The sequence below is a fragment of the Oryctolagus cuniculus genome, chromosome 11, assembly GCF_964237555.1.
Source record: "Oryctolagus cuniculus chromosome 11, mOryCun1.1, whole genome shotgun sequence".
Taxonomy (NCBI): Eukaryota; Metazoa; Chordata; class Mammalia; order Lagomorpha; family Leporidae; genus Oryctolagus; species Oryctolagus cuniculus.
In genome coordinates, this window is record NC_091442.1 from 55,568,195 (window position 1) to 55,588,709 (window position 20,515).

Genomic DNA, 20,515 nt, shown 5'->3' on the forward strand with positions numbered 1-20,515 from the left:
TCTTGCCCACCACGTGCCATGTTGGTACCAGTAGCATTGCAGCCCTTTGCCTCGGCCATCCTCCAGGACCATGAGGGCAGGTAGCTGGGGCCGAGAGAGCTCTCTGAACGAGTGCTCGTGCTCAGCTCCAGGCCTTGGCAGCACTTCTGAGCCCACCGGAAGCATCTGGGCTCCTGCACTGCTCACACAGACCTCAGCACGGCCCCGGCTTGTGGCCTGTGCGCCCTGCGAGTTTTCACTCTGGACTTCCTAGGAAGTGTAAGAGCTTCTGTCTCCCAACCCCTAGGATGGAGGGGACGCCCTGGTTGTGACACCCTCCCCACCAGCTCACATGTGGGGAACTGGATCCACACATTGTGTGCTCGTGGTATTGGATGAGGGGTCCTTCCTCGGGAGGTGACTGGGAGAGCAGTGGTCATGAGGTCTCCTCCCTTTGGGTCGCCCCAACCCCCCAGGAGCACAGCTCCCACCTCTGCCCTTTGCAGGGTGCAGCTGTGCCCTGGCCCTTTCTTGTCTGGGTTCCAGGAAGTGGTGGGGCCTCCGGGACCACAGTGCAGGCCCCTTCAGGGCCCACTCTGGGCAGCCCCCTCCCTTCTCGGCATGGAAAAAGGCTCAGGGAGCATGTGTGTGGCCGTCTTGGTGATACACAGCCAGCTCAAGGCCAAGGTAGAGCCAGAACCCCAAGTTCCTGGCTGCGAGGCCGGGGCTCTCTCCTGTTTATTTATTTATTTGACAGGGAGATGGGGAGGGGTGGGTTCCATCTGCAGGTTCACTTTCCAAATGGCTGGGAGCTTGGAGCCCTGTCCGGGTCTCCCACGTGGGTGGCAGGGACCCAGCCTCTTGAGCCGTCATTACCGCCTCCAGGAAGCTGGAGTTGAAGGCAGGATGCGGGTGTCCTCACTGGGGCTAAGCCCACCCCGGTACTCACCACTTGAGGAGTTGCTACCTCGCCTCGGCTGTCCCCTCCCAGGCTGCAGAGTGATGACAGCGTGCAGAGCTTTGGGCAGGGGGACATCGGGATCTGACCTGCACCGTGAGCCCGCAGCAGTGGGATGCACTGAACGAGCAGACAGCTTGTGCACCCGGGGCTGCGGCTGGGGTACCGTGATGCTTTCCAAGGACTCTTACTTTATCAGAGCCCGTGTCGTCCCCGGGGAAGGGCCGCTGGCCGGCTTCCTGCCGCCTCATTCGTTGTCTCATTGTTCTCTTCTGATGCAGAATGGGGCTTTGGCTGGCGAGCTGGCTTCTAAGCTCGACTTCTGGGGAAGCAGGGTCCGCTGTACCCCAGGTGCAGAGCAGGAAGCATTCACAGAGGTGAACAAGCACCAGCCACTGTTATCGTGGCAGGGGGGTGACATGCTGAGTGCTTGTCATTAAACAGGGCGCAGTGGCAGCTGAGGACCCTGCCCCACCCCCACCCCGCCTCCGCCTCCGCCCAGGTTCCTTCTCTCACATCCTTGGGTGTGCAGCCCGGAAGGACCTGGCTCTTCCCCTGACTCTGTGTGACCAGTGCATGTAGCAGAGCCTTGGGGACGGCTGCTGTGAGAAAGATCCAGGATACGTTAAAGAGTACTTGGAGAACTTGAATGAAAAAGTGAGTTTGAGGGCGGGCACCTGACCTGCTGTTTAAAACACCTGTTAGGAAGCCTGTGTCCCACGTCAGAGGGCCTGGGCCTGGGTTCAATACCCAGCTCCTGCTCCTGACCCCCGCTCCCTGCCGATGCGCACCCTGCGAGGCAGCCATGATGTCTCAAGTAGTTGGGTCCCTGCCAGCCATGGGGGAGATCAGAAGTGAGTTCCCACGCCTGGTTTTAGCCTTGGCCCAGCCCTGGGTGTTGTGGGCATTTGAGGGGAGCAAACCAGTGGAGGAGAGTCTTGTGTGTCTGTCTCTTCCTCTTTGTGTCTCTTTGCCTCTCAAATAAAGATTTTTTTAAAAGTTTTATTTATTTATTTGAAATTCAGAGTTACACAGAGACAGAAGTAGAGGTAGAGGTAGAGGTAGAGAGAGAGAGAGAGAGAGAGAGGTTTTCTATCCACTGGTTCACTCCGCAGATGTTCACAATGGCCAGAGCTGTGCCGATCTGAAGCCAGGAGCCAGGAGCTTCTTCCGGGTCTCCCACATGGGTGCAGGGGTCCAAGGACTTGGGCCATCTTCTGCTGCTCTCCCAGGCCATAGCAGAGAGCTGGATCGGAAGTGGAGCAGCCAGGACTTGAACTGGCGCCCATATGGGATGCTGGCACTGCAGGTGGCGGCTTTACCTGCTACACCATAGCGCCAGCCCCAAATAAAGTTTTTAGAAAGTGCCAGAGACCAGCTGTAGCCAGTCTAGGGGTCCCAAGCTGTGAGAGGTGTCGGCGCTGGAAGAAATGAGAGACTCGCAGCAAGGCTGATGGCACGGCTCTGGCTCTTGAGCACCAGACCTGATCTTTATACCGTAAGTCACACAGTGATTCTTTCTTCCTGCAATAACAAGTCGGCTGTCACTTTCATCTAGTGACAATTTCTTTGAATTTCTAGGGCATTTTCAGAGTGTGGGTTACTATCACAGACAGGTGTGAGATAACGGGCTGCCCACACAAGCCAAGGCCTGGAGCGCTATTGAGCTATGCAGAAATTGGTTACAGAAGCTAAACTGTTACCTCCCTAATCTAATCTAATCTTTACTAGAGGCCCCAATGTTTAAAGCAGGCCCTTTTTAAAAGGTATCCCCTCTTTGCAGTTCTTTCTGTAATTCTAATTTCTTTATTGTACTTATCTAAAGGTTCACTTAGATCTAATCTTCAGCTTTGACATCCTAACCATTGCTGTATTTGTAGCATATATTGAATTAAAGCTTTAATAACATTTATCTGTATTCTAGTGGGAAGTATATACCAGGGATCCTGTTGCCTTTTAATTCTTTTCCACAAACAGCTCAACCTTGCATAAAGCATCAGCCCTTCTCCTATGCTAGCATTTGATTTGATTAGAATTCTACAAAGCAATGGACTTTTTGGGGATAATGAGACTAAGCATTCTTCCCTAAAATTAGGAACACAGCAATCACTAGCAGGACCACCAGGAAGCTCCAGCTTGTAGGTCCCAGCAAACCTAAAACCACCAAGAGGACCGCAGCTGTCCTCACGCCTTGCTGAGACAGACCTTCTGCTGTGACCTTGTCGGCCAGCTGAAGTTGCCTTGGCTTTGCCAACACAGGATGTTTATGTTGGTGCAAAAAATGGAAATCCATGCGTAGTTTTCTCATAATATGCATTATGTGACATTTTTAAAAAATGTATTTACTTGAAAGCCAGAGTTAGAGAGACAGAGGTCTTTCATCCACTGGTTCAGTCCGTAATTGGCCTCAATGGCTGGAGCTGGTCCTTCATGAGCCAGGAGCTTCTCCTGGGTCTCTTATGTGGGTGCAGGGGCCCAGACACTTGGGCTGTTTTCTGCTGCTCTCCCAGGCGCATTAGCAGGATGGGAAATGGAGCAGCCGGGGCTTGAACTGACACCCAGTGGGATGCCGGCACTGCAGATGGTGGCTTTACCCACTGTGCCAACAGTGCCAGCCCTCCATGAACTTTTTGAAGACTGCTTGCCTGTCTTTGGATCCTGCCATTGGCTGCCCAGGGAACAGTTCCAGGTGTCCTCTATCCCAGGTGCAGGGCAGGGCTGTGTTCCTTGCCTTGTACAGTGGCTGTCCCAGCCAGAGTGATGTGGTCCCTTCCAGCCATGACCACGTGACATCATGTGTGATGTGGCCTTGGGTATGGCCAGTGTGATGCCCCCAGACCCTCCTGTCTCTGCTGCAGCAATTGGACACGTGCCAGGGAGTGGTTCCTCCAGTGTGACTGCTCCTGTGTCCTGGGTGAGTTTATCAGGAAGCTGAGCACTCCGTGTGAGTCAGAATGGAAACGCAGGTGGGCGTTCAGTGTAGTGGTTAAGATGCTGCTGGAGGGACTGGCGCCATGGCGCACTTGGTTAATCCTCTGCCTGCAGCGCTGGCGTCCCATATGGGCGCCGGGTTATAGTTCTGGTTGCTCCTCTTCCAGTCCATCTCTCTGCTGTGGCCCGGGAAGGCAGTGGAGGATGGCCCAAGTGCTTGGGCCCTGCACCTGCATGGGAGACCAGGAGGAAGCACCTGGCTCCTGGCTTTGGATTGGCGCAGTGCCAGCCACTGTGGCCATTTGGGGAGTGAACCAACAGAAGGAAGAGCTTTCTCTCTGTCCCCTTCTCTCTCACTGTCTATAACTCTACCTGTCAAATAAATGAATAATAATAAAAAAGATGCTGCTGGAGGGACTGGCGGTATGGTGTAGCAGATAAAGCTGCTGCCTGCAGTGCTGGCATCCCATATGGGCGCCAGTTCGAGTCTTGGCTGCTCATCTTCCCATCCAGCTCTCTGCTATGACCTGGGAAAGCAGTAGAAGATGGCCCAGGTTCATGGGCCCCTGTACCCGCATGGGAGACTGGGAGGAGGCTTCTAGCTCCTGGCTTTGGATCGGTGCAGCTCCGGCCATTGCGGCCGATTGGAGAGTGAACCAGCGGATGGAAGACCTTTCTCTCTCTCTCTCTCTCTCTCTCACTCTCTGCCTCCTTCTCTCTCTACTCTGACTTTAAAATGAATAAATAAATAAATTTTTATTTTAAAAAAAGATGCTGCTGGAGGGCCTGGGTTCAAGTCCTGACTCCACTTCCCATTCCAGCTTCCTGCCGACGCACACCCTGGGAGGCAGCAGTGATGGCTCAAGCCACCGCATCCCTGACACCCACAGGGGAACCCTGGATGGCGTTTCTGCCTCCTGGCTTCAATCTGGCCAAGGCCAAGCTACTGCAGGCACTGGGGGAGTGGACGGGCAGATGGGAGGTCTCTGTCTTTCTGCCTGCTTTTCAGAGAAATCGCCATGTTGGCTGTTTGCTGCCTCCTTGCAGCCCGGTGTGGCTGCCCAGCTCCCTCCCGTGCATGGAGAGCACTGAGCAGATTCCGTGCACGGCCAGCACGAGGTGCGAGTGGTGCTCTCTCCTCTTCTCCATCTCCATTTCCCATGGGCTTCTCGGCTTCCACATGTCCAGGACTGAGCTCCAGCACCCACCAGAGGGTGTGAAGTCTGCACTTCTCCTGCTCTGCTTGTTGAGGCTGCGACCCCCTGGCCCCTACCGCCTCCCCACTACTCCCCCCTCCCTCGGCGCTGCCCCAGGGCCCTTGCACCTGCTGCAGCCAGGAGAGCCAACATCTGGGCCAGTAGGTCAGCACACCCCTCGAGATCCTCGTGGCTCCTCTCCCCTTCCTTCTCCGCTTCCTCTCACCCTGTCTTCTCTCGGGTCAGGTCCAGTGCCATCGCTCTTCCCATTCCAAGGGCACAGGGGTCTGTCCCCTCTGTGTCTGGTCTCAGGGACACCCGGGTTCCTCCAGTGCAAGCTTCATCTCCCCCTGCGTGTGGGCTCAGGGCCTCGCACAGGTGGCGCCTTGGCCCTTGCCTGCAACGCGAAGCCACATTTTCCCTTGGCGGTGGGCCTGGTGGAGGGAAACCCTGTGGGCCAGGCCCGGTCTTTCCTGTGACCTGTCACTCAATTCAGCCAGGGCTGCCCGAGGCCCTCAGACACGCTGAGGAAGGTCCCCAGCCACGCTGTGTGCCTCCCAGGGGGCAGCGTAACGAGTGACCTCCCAGCCATAGGGAAAGACCGCCTGCGGGGGGGGGGGTGTCACGGAGCATGTGGGATCTTGTCGGGACAGGGGGCCCTTCTGTCTTGGCCTGCTTGGAGGATAATAATCCCCTTACTCCTCTCAGGGGGAGGGCCCAGGGGCTTAATAACTGGGTGTAGGCCCGAGGTCCAGAGGGCAGTGGGCAGGTTCCTTGGGATGCAGGGTCCCCTTGACCTTGCCCATGAACAAGGCCGAGTTTCAGTTCCCTCTCTGTCTGCCTAGCGGGGGATCCCCACGCTCGTAACCGGCATTAATGACTCCCTCCCGCCTTTCATGTTGTGTGTGTGGGGGGCTGTCCTTTGCAATAAAAGGCAGGTGCACTCCACCGGCTCCTGCATGACACTGGTCACCCTCCTGTCCCCTCCACCTGCCCTGGGACCTCCCGGTACAGCAGAGGCATGGCCAGCCGCTCCTTCTGTGGGGCCAGGAACTTCAGCTCCCGCTCGGCAGTGGTGCCCAAGCCTGGGGCTCATGGCTGCCTGACCACTGTGGGCTTCTGCTGGGGCAGCCCCAGGGGGCCGGCCTACAGGTGCCTCGGGGGCTTTGGCAGCCGGAGCCTGTGTGCTGCGGGGTTGCCCCGGATCACGGTGGGCTGCAGACGGCCCCTCGGTGGCGGGGGCAGCTTTGGCTACCGAGCAGGGGGTCTTTGCGGGCCCAGCGCCCCCTGCATCACCACTGTGTCAGTCAACGAGAGCCTCCTGACGCCCCTCAACCTGGAGATCGACCCCAATGCACAGTGCGTGAAACACGAGGAGAAGGAGCAGATCAAGTGTCTCAACAACAAGTTCGCCGCCTTCATCCACAAGGTGGGTCTGGGGCTGTGGCTTAGCAGGGGCCAGGGATTTGCTTAAGATTCTTCTGCTACCGACCTGGAGAACATGGCTGAATCAAGTCCCGGTTTTCCAATGTTGCTGTGAGAGTCGCAGGCGGCCGGATGATGATGCCCGTGCCCAGTGCGCCTACGAACCCATCTTCCGGAACTTTGCTGTCCAGCGGCAGGGGGCTGGGCGGCTCTGCGTGGCAGAGGGGCTGCCATCCACAGAGAATCCAGAGGCTCCTTTGCTCCTTCTGCTTGGTGAGGAGGTTTTAGGAAAGCTGTGGATTCCCGGGACTTCCGCCCAAGCCACGCCCCCGCCCACAAGAGTGCAGCAGGTGGCTGGGAGCTTGGGCAGGGTCCTCGGAGAGGCTGTAGAACCACCATCAGCTTTGCTGATGCTGCTGTTACTACGTCCTCCTGCTGGGGCATAGCTCTGGTCCTTTGACCTAATGGTGTCCCCCTCTGAGAGCTCATGGTCTTTGCAGGGGAAGACAGCCCCCGAGGTCCCAGGATGGGAGGGTTTGTTTTCCAGGGCTGCGTGACGGCTCTCAGAAATGGACGTGTCGGCAGGCCAAGGCCCTGGAGCCCGTTCCTAACCAGCCTGGTCTGTGCGCACGGCTCTTCCTTTCATCAGCGCCCAGAAGCCGATGCAGGGCTCTGTAGGTGCTCACTGCCCAGCAACAACCCCGAGAGTAGGGGAGGGGGTGCCATCTGTCCAGCCAGTGCTTCTCACGCCGTGTTGTTGGCTGTGTGCCCCGGCGGTGGCGGAGGCTGGGAGGCAGCACCCGCCTGGAGGAGGCATCTTCTCTCGCTCCGCCCAAAATCCCAATGAGGGCCCTTGGCCTGCAGATTCCAAGGGATCATTGTGTGTGGCCTTGGACACTGCTGTCTCCGCTGAGAGACTCGAACGCTCACCTGTGGCTCTCCCCCTGCCACCCGCCCGCCTCCAGCATCTTTCCCTCAGAACGGGCTCCAGGCTGCAAAGTGCACGTGGTGAATTGAATCCTGCAGAGCAGCAGGCACAGGGCTGCTGGCGGCCTGGCCTGAGTGTGCACGCTCAAGGCAGGCACTGCGTGGGTAGTCAGGGTGCGGTCTCGTCTTCCCACCAGCGTGGGCAGTTGAGAGGTTTTGTTTTGTTCTGTTCTCTGCAGCCGGCTTGTACTTTTGGGGCTAAGGGCTTGAGGGGAATCACCCACTTTATAGCTGCAAACTGCAAGCTTTGATGGGGGCCTTGGGAGCCCCATGAATGAATCCAAATGACAGAGCTGCCTCCCTGGAGGGACTGGGGCAGCAGCTCGCCTGCAGCCACAGGCCTGGCATTGTCAGAGCTCCCGGTTCGTCCTGAGGGTCAGAGAGAGATCCAGATTCTGGCCTGAAATCCCAGCAACGAAGCAGATGTGTGCAGGACAGCGTGCAGGCTGAGTGAAGCATCCTGTGGCCCTGAGGGAGCCCCGGGGACCTGTTCCTGCTGCAGCTCAGAGGGAGCGAGCAAAGTGGCCTTGGTTGGTGGTGGAATGAGAAAGCGAAGGGGGTTGCCAGCGCCAAGGCTCAATAGGCTAATCCTCCGCCTAGCGGCGCCAGCACACCGGGTTCTAGTTCTGGTCGGGGCGCCGGATTCTATCCTGGTTGCCCCTCTTCCAGGCCAGCTCTCTGCTGTGGCCAGGGAGTGCAGTGGAGGATGGCCCAAGTGCTTGGGCCCTGCACCCCATGGGAGACCAGGATAAGTACCTGGCTCCTGCCATCGGATCAGTGTGGTGCACCGGCCACAGCGCGCCGGCCGCAGTGGCCATTGGAGGGTGAACCAACAGCAAAGGAAGACCTTTCTCTCTGTCTCTCTCTCTCACTGTCCACTCTGCCTGTCAAAAAAAAAAAAAAAAAAAAAAAAAAAAAGATAGAAAGCCAGGGATCTCCTAATTCCAGCCTCGGGGTCTCCCCTCCTCAATGGCACTGCTCCAGGATCAGGGTACAAGACACCAATGGTGGGTGCATTTTTAGACCTCAGAGGGTCAGCAGGGCTGCAGATGTTCCTGAGGCCCTGGGGCAGAAGTTGCTTCCAGGGACGCTCAGGCTTTGGGCAGAAGGGAGTCCCAGTGGTTGTAGGCTGTGCTCCCTCCCCGCTGCTGGCTGGCTGCGTGGGTGTCCCCAGCTTCTAGGAACAGCCCACAGTCCTCGGCTCAGGGACCCTTCTTCCCGCAAGTTCAAAGCCAGGAATTCCTCTGCCTCTTTCTTTGGAGCATATCTCTCTCTCTCCCTCCCTCCCTCCCTCCCTCCCTCCCTTCATCTCTCTCTTTCCTTCCTCACTTTGAAGGGCCCATGTGACAATCTCAGGACCGGCTGTGACCCATGACAACTGCCAGTCTTTGCACTGTGACCTTGACTCCTTATGCAAGATCCCCTTTGCTATGTGATGAGACATAGTCACTGCAGACCCCAGGGTTGGGGCATGGGCACCTTGGCCGATGTTATTTGCCTTGCTTCTGCAGGATCAAAGCTTGTTTCATTCTGGGCGGAATAAACAGATGGCTGGGAATTGTGGGCTCTTTTCTGGGTGCTAGGAGGGCTGGAGGGGAGTGGTTATTTGGTGAAGGACTGCAATCTGCATTTGCCAACTTTGCGCACAATTTGGTTCCCTGGGGAAAAGGGCAGAGCCCGCCTCCAAGGGGGCAGTGAGAGCTCTTGGGGATCACACACCCCTGGGTTTCCCCTGAACCTCCTTCCTCCGTCTCTGACGGCAGGTGCGCTTCCTGGAGCAGCAGAACAAACTGCTGGAGACCAAGCTGCAGTTCGTGCAGAACCGCGACTACTACCAGGGCGGCCTGGAGCAGCTGTTTGAGGGCTACCTCCAGATGCTGCGGCGGGAGGCGGAGTACGCAGAGGCCGACAGCGGGCGGCTGTCCTCGGAGCTCAACCACGTACAGGAGGCGCTGGAGGGCTACAAGAAGAAGTGAGTGGGTAGCGCAGGGCTTCGGGCCCTGGAGATGGAGGCGGCTCTGTCTTGTCTGTCGACTAGGCAACCAGCTCTTGCAGCTCCGCCCCAGGGAACTGCAAAAGATCGAGAGAGAGAGAGAGAGAGAGAGAGAGAGAGAGAGAGAAGAGCTCCCCATCTGGGAGGGGTGGGACGCCCGTAGGGACCACAGACTCAGAGACTGAGAGAGAGAGAGAGACCAAGAAGTGACCACAGGGTGGAGAGCAGGTGCCTGCAGGATGCAGGAAAGAGAGCGCCCTGGAAGAGATACCTTAGCGAAGACCTGGCCAACACCATACAAAGTATCCGATGAATTGGGATTCGTGGTTTACTTATTCTGCAGACAGACTTCCCCTTCCATAGGCGGGGCCTCTCCTTCCATAGGGCTCCAGGACACAAACACCAGCGTAAATCCTTTGCCTTGTCTCTCCTCCCCTTGGAGAAAACTCAGTGTGATTTTGACATTGACCGGCCGGCCCTGGCTCTGATCTGGGAAGTCAGTTCCCGCCTCCAGACGGACACTTTCCCTGGGGGAAGCAAAGGCAGGCACCTCTTCAGCTCCCAAGCCTCAGTTTCTGCCTCCCACTCAGGCTGTGGGGGCTGCTAATTAAAGAGCCAGAGTTTACTGCAGGCCCAAATTGCCCTGTGGTTAAACAGTTGTAAAAACCCTGGGAACTCTGGTTTTCCACATTGTAGGGGGAGGGGAGGCAGGGCTGCTCCTGGCCAGGGAAGAGGAGCCAGGTTGGGGGAGGTGGGCTGGGGAGCTGCCTCTGAACTCTGGCTCCCTTTCCGGAATTCTGGATGTTGCGAGAGGGGCTGTATCCTTGGAGCTTTTGTCCTCTGTGCATTTGGGGAGCTGAAGGGTTCCTTGGGACACCTGCCGTTGTTTGTTGCATCCCATGAGTCCAGCGGGGTGGGGTCTAGGGACTCCCGTGGATAGCAGATGCTCAGCTCGCTGATCTAGGACGGCGGCGTATTTGCAGGGAAGCTAAGGGCGTCTGCCTGTCTAGATTGCCCACAAAGGCCAGTGCCGTGTGAACGGTTATTATACTGCATCGACCAGTGCATATGAGCTGCAAACAAGTCTGCGCATGCTCAGTACAGGCACATTTGCCACCCGTGGTTGATTGACTCTGTGGATTCGTATGTTCAGTTCCGGTGGACCCGTGGGTGTGGAACCCACGGACACGGAGGGCCAGCTGTGCTCACTGCTCGCCTCAGCGCTCCCCAGGTGACCCCACCCAAGCGCCAGAGAGGGGCATCATGGTAACTCCAAGCACAGTGGGACAGATGCCCAGGTCCTGGGTCCTTCTGATTGGCCACATCTCCTCTGCAAAAGGCACATGGAAAGCACAGGAAAACCCCCGGGGAGCTCTGCCAAGCAGGGGCTCAGGCTAACCAGCCCCGTGGCCGACCCGCCCGTGTCTGTCCCCTCAGGTTTGAAGATGAACTGACCTACAGGGCCACAGCGGAGAACGAGTTCGTGACACTGAAGAAGGTGAGCGACCCCTCCTCCTCTGGGACATGGGGCAGCCACTGGCGCTGGGTGTGCTCTCGAGGGCCAGTCCACAAGGTTCAGGTGCCCTGCTGGGTGAGGGGGCTGGCTTGGTCGGAGTAGCCAGAGTGGGCCAATGGAGGCTTCTTGGAAAGAACCCACTCATCGAAGACACTGCCTGGCCTTTGTAAACCCCCTGATGGGCGGAAATGCCCACTTTTAAATGTTTGGCCCTCATGTGGATATCACCACCTCCCCGCCCCCCACAATTCTCCCCCCATCCCCCACCGCCTGGTGGTCCCACTGAGGTTCATGGCATGGGAGTAGCCGCAGAGGGACAGAGCAAACTGCCCTGCTTCTGCATGCGGAGCTGGGGGGCACCCTGAGGGCAAAGATGAGAAGTCCAGGAATGTCCGTCAGCTTTATGGTACTAGAACAAAATAACCGAGGCATCCCACATCGTAGAGAAAAGAGGTTTACTTACGGCTCACGGCTCTGGAGGTTCGCAGCTTGGGTTTCCTTGCTGGCGTGGCAGAGCCAAGCATCACACGAAAAGAGGTAGGGGGTGCATGTGTCTGTCTGTCCATCTGTGGTCTCTCTCCCCTTAGGAAGGCACTGGGATTCAGTCACAGGGGCTTCACCCTAACAGCCATAAGTAGATTAATTTCCACCCTCTTAGTCCTGTGAGCTTACAGCTGTGTGGCTTAAGCTCTGTTATAAGTTTGGGATGCAGATCCTCTGCAAACCTTAGCACCGGTTTAGCCGTGGACGTGCGGGCTGGACAAGCAAGGCGGAGGCTGAGGAGACGGCCGCAGGCAGCGGGCAGATGCTCAGCGCAGGGCCAGGCCCCTCCCTTCCTCTCCTGTCTGTCTCTGCCAGGACGTGGACGATGCTTATCTGCGAAAGGCGGACTTGGAGGCCAATGTGGAGGTGCTGGAGGAAGAGATCAACTTCCTGCGGCGCATCTATGAGGAGGTAACTCTCTCCCCACTTCCGGGAGAGCAAGCAGAGGAAGGAGGTGCAGGCATGTTCTGGGTGTGGCTGGTCGTCTTCCTGGGCTCCAGGGAAAGTCATGCTCGGCTCCTGTGACCACAGGGGAGTTTTCTCTTGTTCGGGCATCCTTTCCAAATGGAAGAGGTGGCTGGTGGCAGGTGCACAGCTCAGCAGTTAAGCCAGAAGCTGGAAGCCTGTGTTGCATGTAGGAGAACCTGGGAGTGAGTCCCAGCTCTGGCTCTTGACCCCGGATTTCTGCTGATGCAGACTGGAATGCAGCAGCTGTGCTGGCTCATGTCGTTGAGTTCCTGCTACCCTGGGTTGGGGAGAAAGGGGGGACCTTAGATTGAATTCCCAAGGCTCCTGATTTGGGCCTGGCCCAGCCCTGGTGGCTGTGGGCATTTGGGGGAGTGAACCAGAGGCTGGGAGCAGTCTGTCTCTGCACCTGTCAAAGACTGATGATAATAATAAAAAAGAAGTGGGTGATGCCCTTCCTTAGACAATTTTTTTAAAAAAAGATTTATTTATTTATTTGAAAGTCAGAGTTACACACACAGAGAGAAGGAGAGGCAGAGAGAGAGAAAGAGAGGTCTTCCTTCTGTTGGTTCACCCCCCAAATGGCCGCAATGGCTGGAGCTAAGCCAATCTGAAGCCAGGAGCCAGGAGCTTCTTCCAGTCTCTCAAGTGGGTTCAGGGGCCCAAGGACTTGGGCCATCTTCTGCTTTCCCAGGCCACAGCAGAGAGCTGGATCGGAAGTGGAGCAGCTGGGACTTGAACCAGCGCCCATATGGGATGCCAGCAGGTGGTGCCTTTACCTGCTATGCCACAGCGCCGGCCCCTGTTAGAGGATTTGAAAGGCTGCAGTTCACTCCCTGTGTACACAGCGAGGGCAGAAGTAGAGAGCTAACGTATTAACACAAGTAGTCTAGAAACCTGATCAGATGATCCAGGATTCTGGCTGCGGTCTGGTTGGTGATTTTTAGCAGATGGCTCAGTGGAATGGTCCAGTTTGCAGCCACACATGTGGAACTGCCTGGCTGATGTTGGCGTTGGTTAGCAGTGTTCCCCTCTGACTCCTTGCCTGCAGGCCGTGGTCCTGTTCCAGACTTTTCCTTGTAGAGCTGCACGCCTTCGCTTTCCCTGGCTTGCTGGTCCCGGAGTTGTCTGGTTTCCTTCCCGGGGCTTTCAGGGTTGGAGCGGGGGATGCAGAGCTGAGCCTGCGTCTTGCCTCCTGCAGGAAATCTTCCTGCTCCAGTCGCACATCTCCGACACCTCGGTGGTGGTGAAGATGGACAACAGCCGGGAGCTCAACATGGATGCAGCCGTGGCTGAGATAAAGGCTCAATACGACGATATTGCCAGCCGCAGCCGGGCCGAGGCCGAGTCCTGGTACCGATCCAAGGTAACCTGGAGGGCTGAGCACGGAGGAGCGCTGTGAACCTGGAGCTCCCCTGCGAAATGCATCCATGCGCTCCCCGTGGGGTGCTGTTGAGACCCAGGCAGGGCAGAGCCGGGAGGTGCGCCTCTGCAGGACAGCGGGCTGGCTCCGCCGGCCCTCCAGCCTCTGAACGCTGCCTCCCAATCCTGCAGTGCGAGGAGATGAAGGCCACGGTGACCCAGCAGGGTGAGAACCTGCGCAGAACCAAGGATGAGCTCAGTGAAATGAACCGCCTGATCCAGAGGCTGACAGCCGAGGTGGAGAACTCCAAGCAGCAGGTGTGTGTGTGTGCGGGTGGGGGGCACTGGGACCTTGCTGGGGCCTCCTGATGCTTCTCACCCCACTTCTGTTTCCTGCCTAACTCCGGGGGCTGTACTGTCATTGGGAGGCCAGATAACACCCTCACTGTCCTGTCCCAGTACCTGCTATGACCAGACTTCCAAATTCCTGTGGAGCTCACACCTAAGTGCTGTTTCAATTCTCACTGTTCCAGTTGCTTGGTGATATTGAGTGTCTCCTCACAGACTCACCTGTAGGAGTATTACCCCTTCTAAGAATTGCCTGTTCTGGCCAGCACCACGGCTCAATAGGCTAATCCTCCGCCTATGGCGCTGGCACCCCTGGTTCTAGTCCCGGTCGGGCCACCAGATTCTGTCCCGGTTGCTCTTCTTCCAGTCCAGCTCTCTGCTGTGGCCCGGGAGTGCAGTGGAGGATGGCCCAAGTGCTTGGGCCCTGCACCTGCATGGGAGACCAGGGGGAAGCACCTGGCTCCTGGCATGGTGCGCTGGCCGAAGCAGCCACTAGGGGGGTGAACCAACGGAAAAAGGAAGACCTTTCTCTCTGTCTCTCTCTCTCTCTCACTGTGCACTCTGCCTGTCCACAAAAAAAAAAAAAAGAATTGCCTGTTCCTACCACCTGCCCATTTCTCTATTGTGAGTCCTGTCTGTTTTCATGATGATGGGCAGCATTTTCCTATCCATTCGGTCCCAATTGTCACCTCGGGCAGTTACACTTGTTGCTGTCACTCTTCTATCACTCTTAGCTGTTGGCTTTGCTCAATGCTTTGTACTGATCCAGACCTTTAACTTGAATGTTGCCAAACCTGACAGTCCTGTGCTTCCTAGTTTATACTTAGGAAGTTTCAAGACAATAGAGATATTTTCTTACATTTGTTTGGTCCTCTTTTAATTTTACAGTTTTATTTCTCACATTCAGGTCTTTAACCCTTCTGAACTTCATTTGTTGTCTACACACTAAGTAGGGTCTTAATTTTAATTTCCCACATTTAGTAAGAAAATAGAAAATGAGCTGCATGCTCTCCCCACTCATTTGTGATCCTGGTCTGTCATGATGCTGTCTCTGCACCCTGCCTGGCTCCATTTCTTTCCTTTCCTTTCTGGGCAACTATTCTCAGTCACTGTGCAAAATGTATCACAAACAGCATGCTATGGTTCATAGCAGAGAAGGTGAAATATGGTGGTTCACATCTTTAAAAAATATTTATTTGAAAGGCAGAGTTAAAGAGAGAGAGGAAGAGAGATCTCCCCAAATGAACACAATGGCTGGGGTTGGGGTTGGGCCAGGCTAAAGCCAAGAGCCTGGAACTCCATCCGGATTTCTCAAGTAGATAGCAAGACCCAAGCACTCAGGCCATCTTCTGCTGCCTTCCCAGGCATATTAGCAGGGAGCTGGATTGGAAGTGGAGCAGCTGGGACTTGAACTGGCATCCAGATGAGATGCCAGCATTGGAAGCAGTCGCTCAACCCACTAAGCCCCAACGCCAGCCCCACATTTGTTTACTTTTTTTATTTATATTTTTTAATTTTTATTTTTTTATTCGACAGAGTTAGACAGAGAGAGAGAGAGAGAGAGAGAGAAAGGTCTTCCTTCCATTGGTTCACCCCCCTAAATGGCCACTACGGCCGGAACTACGCCGATCTGAAGCCAGGAGCCATGTACTTCTTCCTGGTCTCCCATGTGGGTGCAGGGGCCCAAGCACTTGGGCCATCCTCCACTGCCCTCCCGGGTGACAGCAGAGAGCTGGACTGGAAGAGGAGCAACCAGGACTAGAACCCGGCGCCCATATGGGATGCCAGCGCCGCAGGCGGAAGATTAACCAAGTGAGCCCTGGCGCTGGCTCCGTTTGTTTAAGAAGTGACATCGGAGAAGATTTGAAATCCTCCCTATGATTACATTGTAATTTCTTTTGCATCTGGATGTGTTCTGCCCAGTGGGGCCAGAGGTGGGCGTGGTTAGCACTCTGGGTGTTGTGTGGAAGATTAAGAGCTTTAGAGTGGCTTCTGAAGACCGAGGCTAGCCTAGGGCAGTGGCAGCCTCTCTGTGCCCCAGATTCCTCATCTGCATAATGGAAACAATCATGCCTGCCCCAAGGAGCTGCAGGGTCACTCACTCTGAAGGTCCAACAAGGCAGTGGCATCCGTGCAGGTGCCTTGAGCACCAGCGACCGTGTGCGCACACAGTCATAGGGTGGCTATCATCCGCAATACCTCAGTGCGAACGTTTCCTCCCTCCAGCAAGTTGGTTGGTGGGACAAAAATCAAGGAAAAAGGAGTGATGGTTTTCCTGCCTAGTCTATTTTCCTTTGGTGTATTTCTTTATTTAAAGATTAATTGATGTATTTGAAAGGCAGAGTTACAGAGAGAGAGAGAGAGAGAGAGAGAGATGGTGGAGAGAGAGATCGAGATCTTCTACCTGCTAGTTCACTCGCCAAATGGCCAAAGCTGTACCAGTCTGAAGCCAGGAGCCTGGAACTCCTTCTGGGTCTCCCACGTGGGTGCAGGGGCCCAAACACATGGGCTGTCTTCTGCTGCTTCTCTCAGGTGCATCAGTAGGGAGCTGGACTGGAAGTGGAGCATCTGGGACTTGAACCAGTGCCCACATGGGATGCCGGCATTGCAGCTGGCAGCTTAACCCTCTGTGCCACAGCGCCGGCCCTGGGGTATGTCTTTAAAAAGATTCAGGTTCAAATGCTGCCTATTTTGAGCAATGTCCTATTGGGCTCCCCCCTCCCCCACCGCCCCCTGCTGCCGCGTTCTTCTCAAACCTCTTCCCTCGACACCTCCCTCACAGAACAGCAAGCTGGAGGCGGCCGTGACGCAGTCTGAGCAGCAGGGCGAGGCGGCCCTGAGCGACGCCCGCTGCAAGCTGGCGGGGCTGGAGGAGGCCCTGCAGAAGGCCAAGCAGGACATGGCGTGCCTGCTCAAGGAGTACCAGGAGGTGATGAACTCCAAGCTGGGCCTGGACATCGAGATCGCCACCTACCGCCGCCTGCTGGAGGGCGAGGAGCAGAGGTGAGGACAGGGGCGCGTGGGTGCGTGGGGGGCTCTCAGCTCCCCACCCATGGAGAGTGGACTCATCCTGCAGTTGGATACTATTCAGGCCTACCAAGTCCCTAGAGACCGTGTCTCGCCCCATCTCCCTACTTTACAAACAGGTTTGGAGAAAAGGAGTTTGCCCAGGACCGCAGGGGTTGGTGGCTAAGCTAACTTGGCCCCGGTCTTCGGGTGGGCACTCTGGCGTTCTTTCCTGCTATGCTCTGCCCACAGGCATACCCACGGTGCTTTCTGAGGCTGCTGCATTCCCCTGTTGGCAGAAAGGACATTTCTGTGGTCATTGGGGCCTAGAAGCGGGGATCATTGAGAAAATCCGTTCAGATGCACAGGGATGCACAGGGACGGGATCCTGCTGACCCGGGGCCTAGTCCTTGGGACCAAGGGAGCGAAGCAGCAACTTGCAGGAGAAGCCGGGGGCAGGTGCAGGTGCAGGCTCCTGTCTGGAGGCATCTCAGGAGGAGCAGAGGAGCTGAGAGGGTGGGAAGGGAAAGACATTTGAAGTACCCTTTCCAGCTTGAGCCAAGAGGTGAAAGCACAGGACCTCAGCGTGGGGAGGGTGCATACGCCCTTGGCTCCAGGCGGCTGCGCTGTCAGAGCCCCCAACTGGGTCCCCTTCGAGGGGCCAAGAGCTCAGGTTGCAAGCCTGCCCTGCCCACCTGGGTGCAAGTCCCAGCTTCCTCCACTTCTCAGCTGTAGGACCTCTCTCCCCTAAACATCCCCAGGCATAACACAGAGGGCATCACGTAGCCAGTGTCTCAAGTCTCATCCCGTCTCACGAGAACGGGTGTGCGACGCTGCTCAGCCGGGATGACCTTCAAGTCCGCCAGGTTTCCATGGCTGAAAACAAGCAGGGCACAGAGTGGCTTTGCGGACCCTGCCACCTGACCTACCCCTGTCTCTTTGGGATCCATGGGTGGTGCTAAGCATTGGGACATTGCGTGCAACCGGCAGGCAGCCCTTGCCCAGCCCCTGCCCCTGCTCCCTTGTCCTGGTGCACAGGGACTCACTCTGATGCCCCCCCCCCCCCCATCTCCTCTTCCCTGCAGGTTGTGCGAAGGCCTGGGCCCTGTCAACATCTGTGAGTTGGGTCTTGGTGGCACGGCTGTCTATGGGGGTCACAGTCTCAGTGTCAGTTTCCGTCTACCTGGGGACCGAGGCTTTGTCTTCCGGGGAGGCGCTGAGGGAGGGACTCCAGACCTGGAGTCTCAGGGATCTGGACAAATGGGTGGCCTAAACTGTTTGGCTCCTACACGGATCCGTCTGGAACCTCCATGGAGCTTACGTTAATGAATGTGGCAAATTCTGGCCCCCTCATGTGTGCTGCAAACACAGAGCACGCCTCTCAGTGACACACAGAACGCACCTCAGGGGGTCCCATGTATTAGAAGAAATGCTCCATTTATGCTATGCTCGCTAGCGCCCCCTGCAGGCACTTTCTCTTGAGTCATCGTTGTATTCATGGCCCCCAGGCTGGGTGTCGGCTCCTCTGATTGTTCTAGCAGCCACAGTTCTAGATGGTTTTTCTAGAATGATCCATCAGTCTTTGCTCAGAGGTGTACAAACCATCAGCCTGGTCCAGGTAGAGTTAGGTGTCCAGTTTACTCATCCAGAATCAGATGGCCATGGGTTTAGTTTAGCCTGTAGATTTTTTTTGAAGATTATTTTATTTATTTGAAAGACATACATCAGAAAGACATGGAGAGACAGGGATATATCTTGCATCCACTAGTTCACTGCCCCAAATGGCCACAACAGCCAGGGCTGGGCCTGGCCAGAGCCAGAGCCAGGAACTCCATCTGGGTCTCCCATGTGGGCTGCAAGGGCCTAAGAACTTGGGCCATCTTCCACTGCCTTCCAAGGTGCATTAGCAGGGGGAGCTGATTGGAAGTGGAGCAGCCAGGACTTGAACTGGTGTTCCCATAGGATGCCAGGATCACCTGAGACGGCTTAACCTTCGGTGCCACAATGCCGGCCCCAAGCCTGTGGTCTTTAAAACACTCTTGTTGCTGGCCTCTGGGAGACCAAGAGAATGAAGCAAGCATTGATTGTAAGAGATTTTGGGCCACACTGTGTCTGGAACGGTAGAGCAGGCTAACCCGGTGTCTCTGTCCGCAGGTGTGAGCCGTTCACAGGGTGGCGTGGTCTGCGGGGACCTCACGTCCACGGTCACGTGTGGCCTCAGGGGGTTGGCCCTCAGCAGTGGTGCCCTGTGTTCCCCCTCCGTCGTGGGGGCCGGCTCTGGTGCCAAGTCTGTGCGGTTCACATAAGAAGGGGTGGGGCTCCAGACAGAGTGGGCTTGATGGGAGTCCCCACGGGTGGGAGGGGATGTCTTTCTGTCTCACAGACTCCAGGGTCAATAACTTCTCCTTACAGGGAGTACAGCACTGGCTGTTCCATTTCCAACTTCTTGTGATTTATCCTTCCAGTGCAAGCCTGGGTCTACTGAGGAGCTTGGGGGAGGGTCTCGCCAGTGTGGGCTTTGTTCTCAGTGGGAGGGGCTGCAGCTGAAGAGGCAGAAGGGAGGGTGGGTGGGCCTGGGGCTCCGGGAAGCCCCGCACTTGCTCTGAGAGCTTCTCTGTTCCTGGAGCACCCCCCCCCCAAAGGGCTCCTACGCCAGGGCTGAAGGGTTGAGGTTACCTGGCATGGTTGCCTGGAAGGCTGTTGTGTTTGTCTAATTCCTGTATGGTTCCTGCTTTGCTTTGAAGAGCTTCATTAAATGCTGATAGCAAAAGGCTTTCTCCTGGTCACCAAGTTAATGCTGGCTTCCGTCACTGTCTTCTTTCTTTAATTAAAGATTGATTTATTTATTTGAATGGCAGAGAGTTACACAGAGGCAGAGAGAGAGAGAGAGAAAGAGAGAGAGAGAGAGAAATCTTCCATCTGCTGGCTTACTCCCCAAATGGAAGCAACGGTCAGGGCTGTGCCAATCCGAAGCCAGGAGCCAGGAGCTTCTTCTGGGTCTCCCATGCAGGTGCAGGGGCCCAAGGACTTGGGCCATCTTCTACTGCTTTCCCAGGCCATAGCAGAGAGCTGGATAGGAAATGGAGCAGCCGGGACTCGAACTGGCACCCATAGAGGATGCCGGCACTGCAGGTGGCAGCTTTACCTGCTATGCCACAGCGCCGGCCTCCTGGGTTCAGTTTTCTGCTCTAGCTCCTGACTCTAGCTTCTGGGTCTCCCACATGGGTGGTAGGAGCCAAGGTACTTGAGCCATCCGCTGCTGTCTCCCCAGGCACAGTAGCAGGGAGCTGGATGGGAAACGGAGCAGATGGGATTCAAACCCATGCTCATATGGGATGCCGCGGTGTCACAGGCGTCTTAACTCATCGTATCCCGACGCCAGCCCCTTTGGTTGTTTCCCTAAGCCCCTCAGGCCCGGGTGGTTCTGGTGCTGCTCGAGGTATGGTCCATGGACCACCCCCCCTCCCCTCCCCGACCTGGCTCAAGGACCTGCCAGGTTCTGTGAAACAAGCAGATCCTGGATTCCAGCCGGGAGCGCCGCACCCCCTGTTTTGAAGCTCCCAGGTGGTTCCGCTGTGCACGGCAGCACGGGGAGCACCGGTGTATGTGGGCAGAGAAGGACGAGATAGTCTGGCCAGGGAGGTGACTTCACTGCAATGCCCGCCGGATCAGTTATTAGCCCCTCTGCCTTTGTCTGTTGGACTCCGCCGAGGGGTCAGAGCCCCAGCTGGGCCATACACACCCTGGGGGTGGCGTGGGGGTGATGAGCGGGGGAGGAGAGGGAGTCTGTGTTCATGAGGCACCTG

The 20,515-nt window shown here is 56.5% G+C and overlaps 1 protein-coding gene across 1 annotated transcript; it reads left to right on the forward strand.

The window, feature by feature from the left end:
• Window positions 1-6,021: 6,021 nt before the first annotated feature.
• Window positions 6,022-19,274, forward strand: LOC100346360 (keratin, type II cuticular Hb6). The gene is made up of 9 exons (XM_002711114.5): window positions 6,022-6,493; window positions 9,240-9,448; window positions 10,907-10,967; window positions 11,844-11,939; window positions 13,195-13,359; window positions 13,548-13,673; window positions 16,486-16,706; window positions 17,795-17,826; window positions 18,864-19,274. The coding sequence occupies exons 1-9, from the start codon at window positions 6,086-6,088 to the stop codon at window positions 19,013-19,015; spliced, it is 1,470 nt and encodes a 489-aa protein (XP_002711160.2). The 5' UTR covers window positions 6,022-6,085; the 3' UTR covers window positions 19,016-19,274.
• Window positions 19,275-20,515: the final 1,241 nt, after the last annotated feature.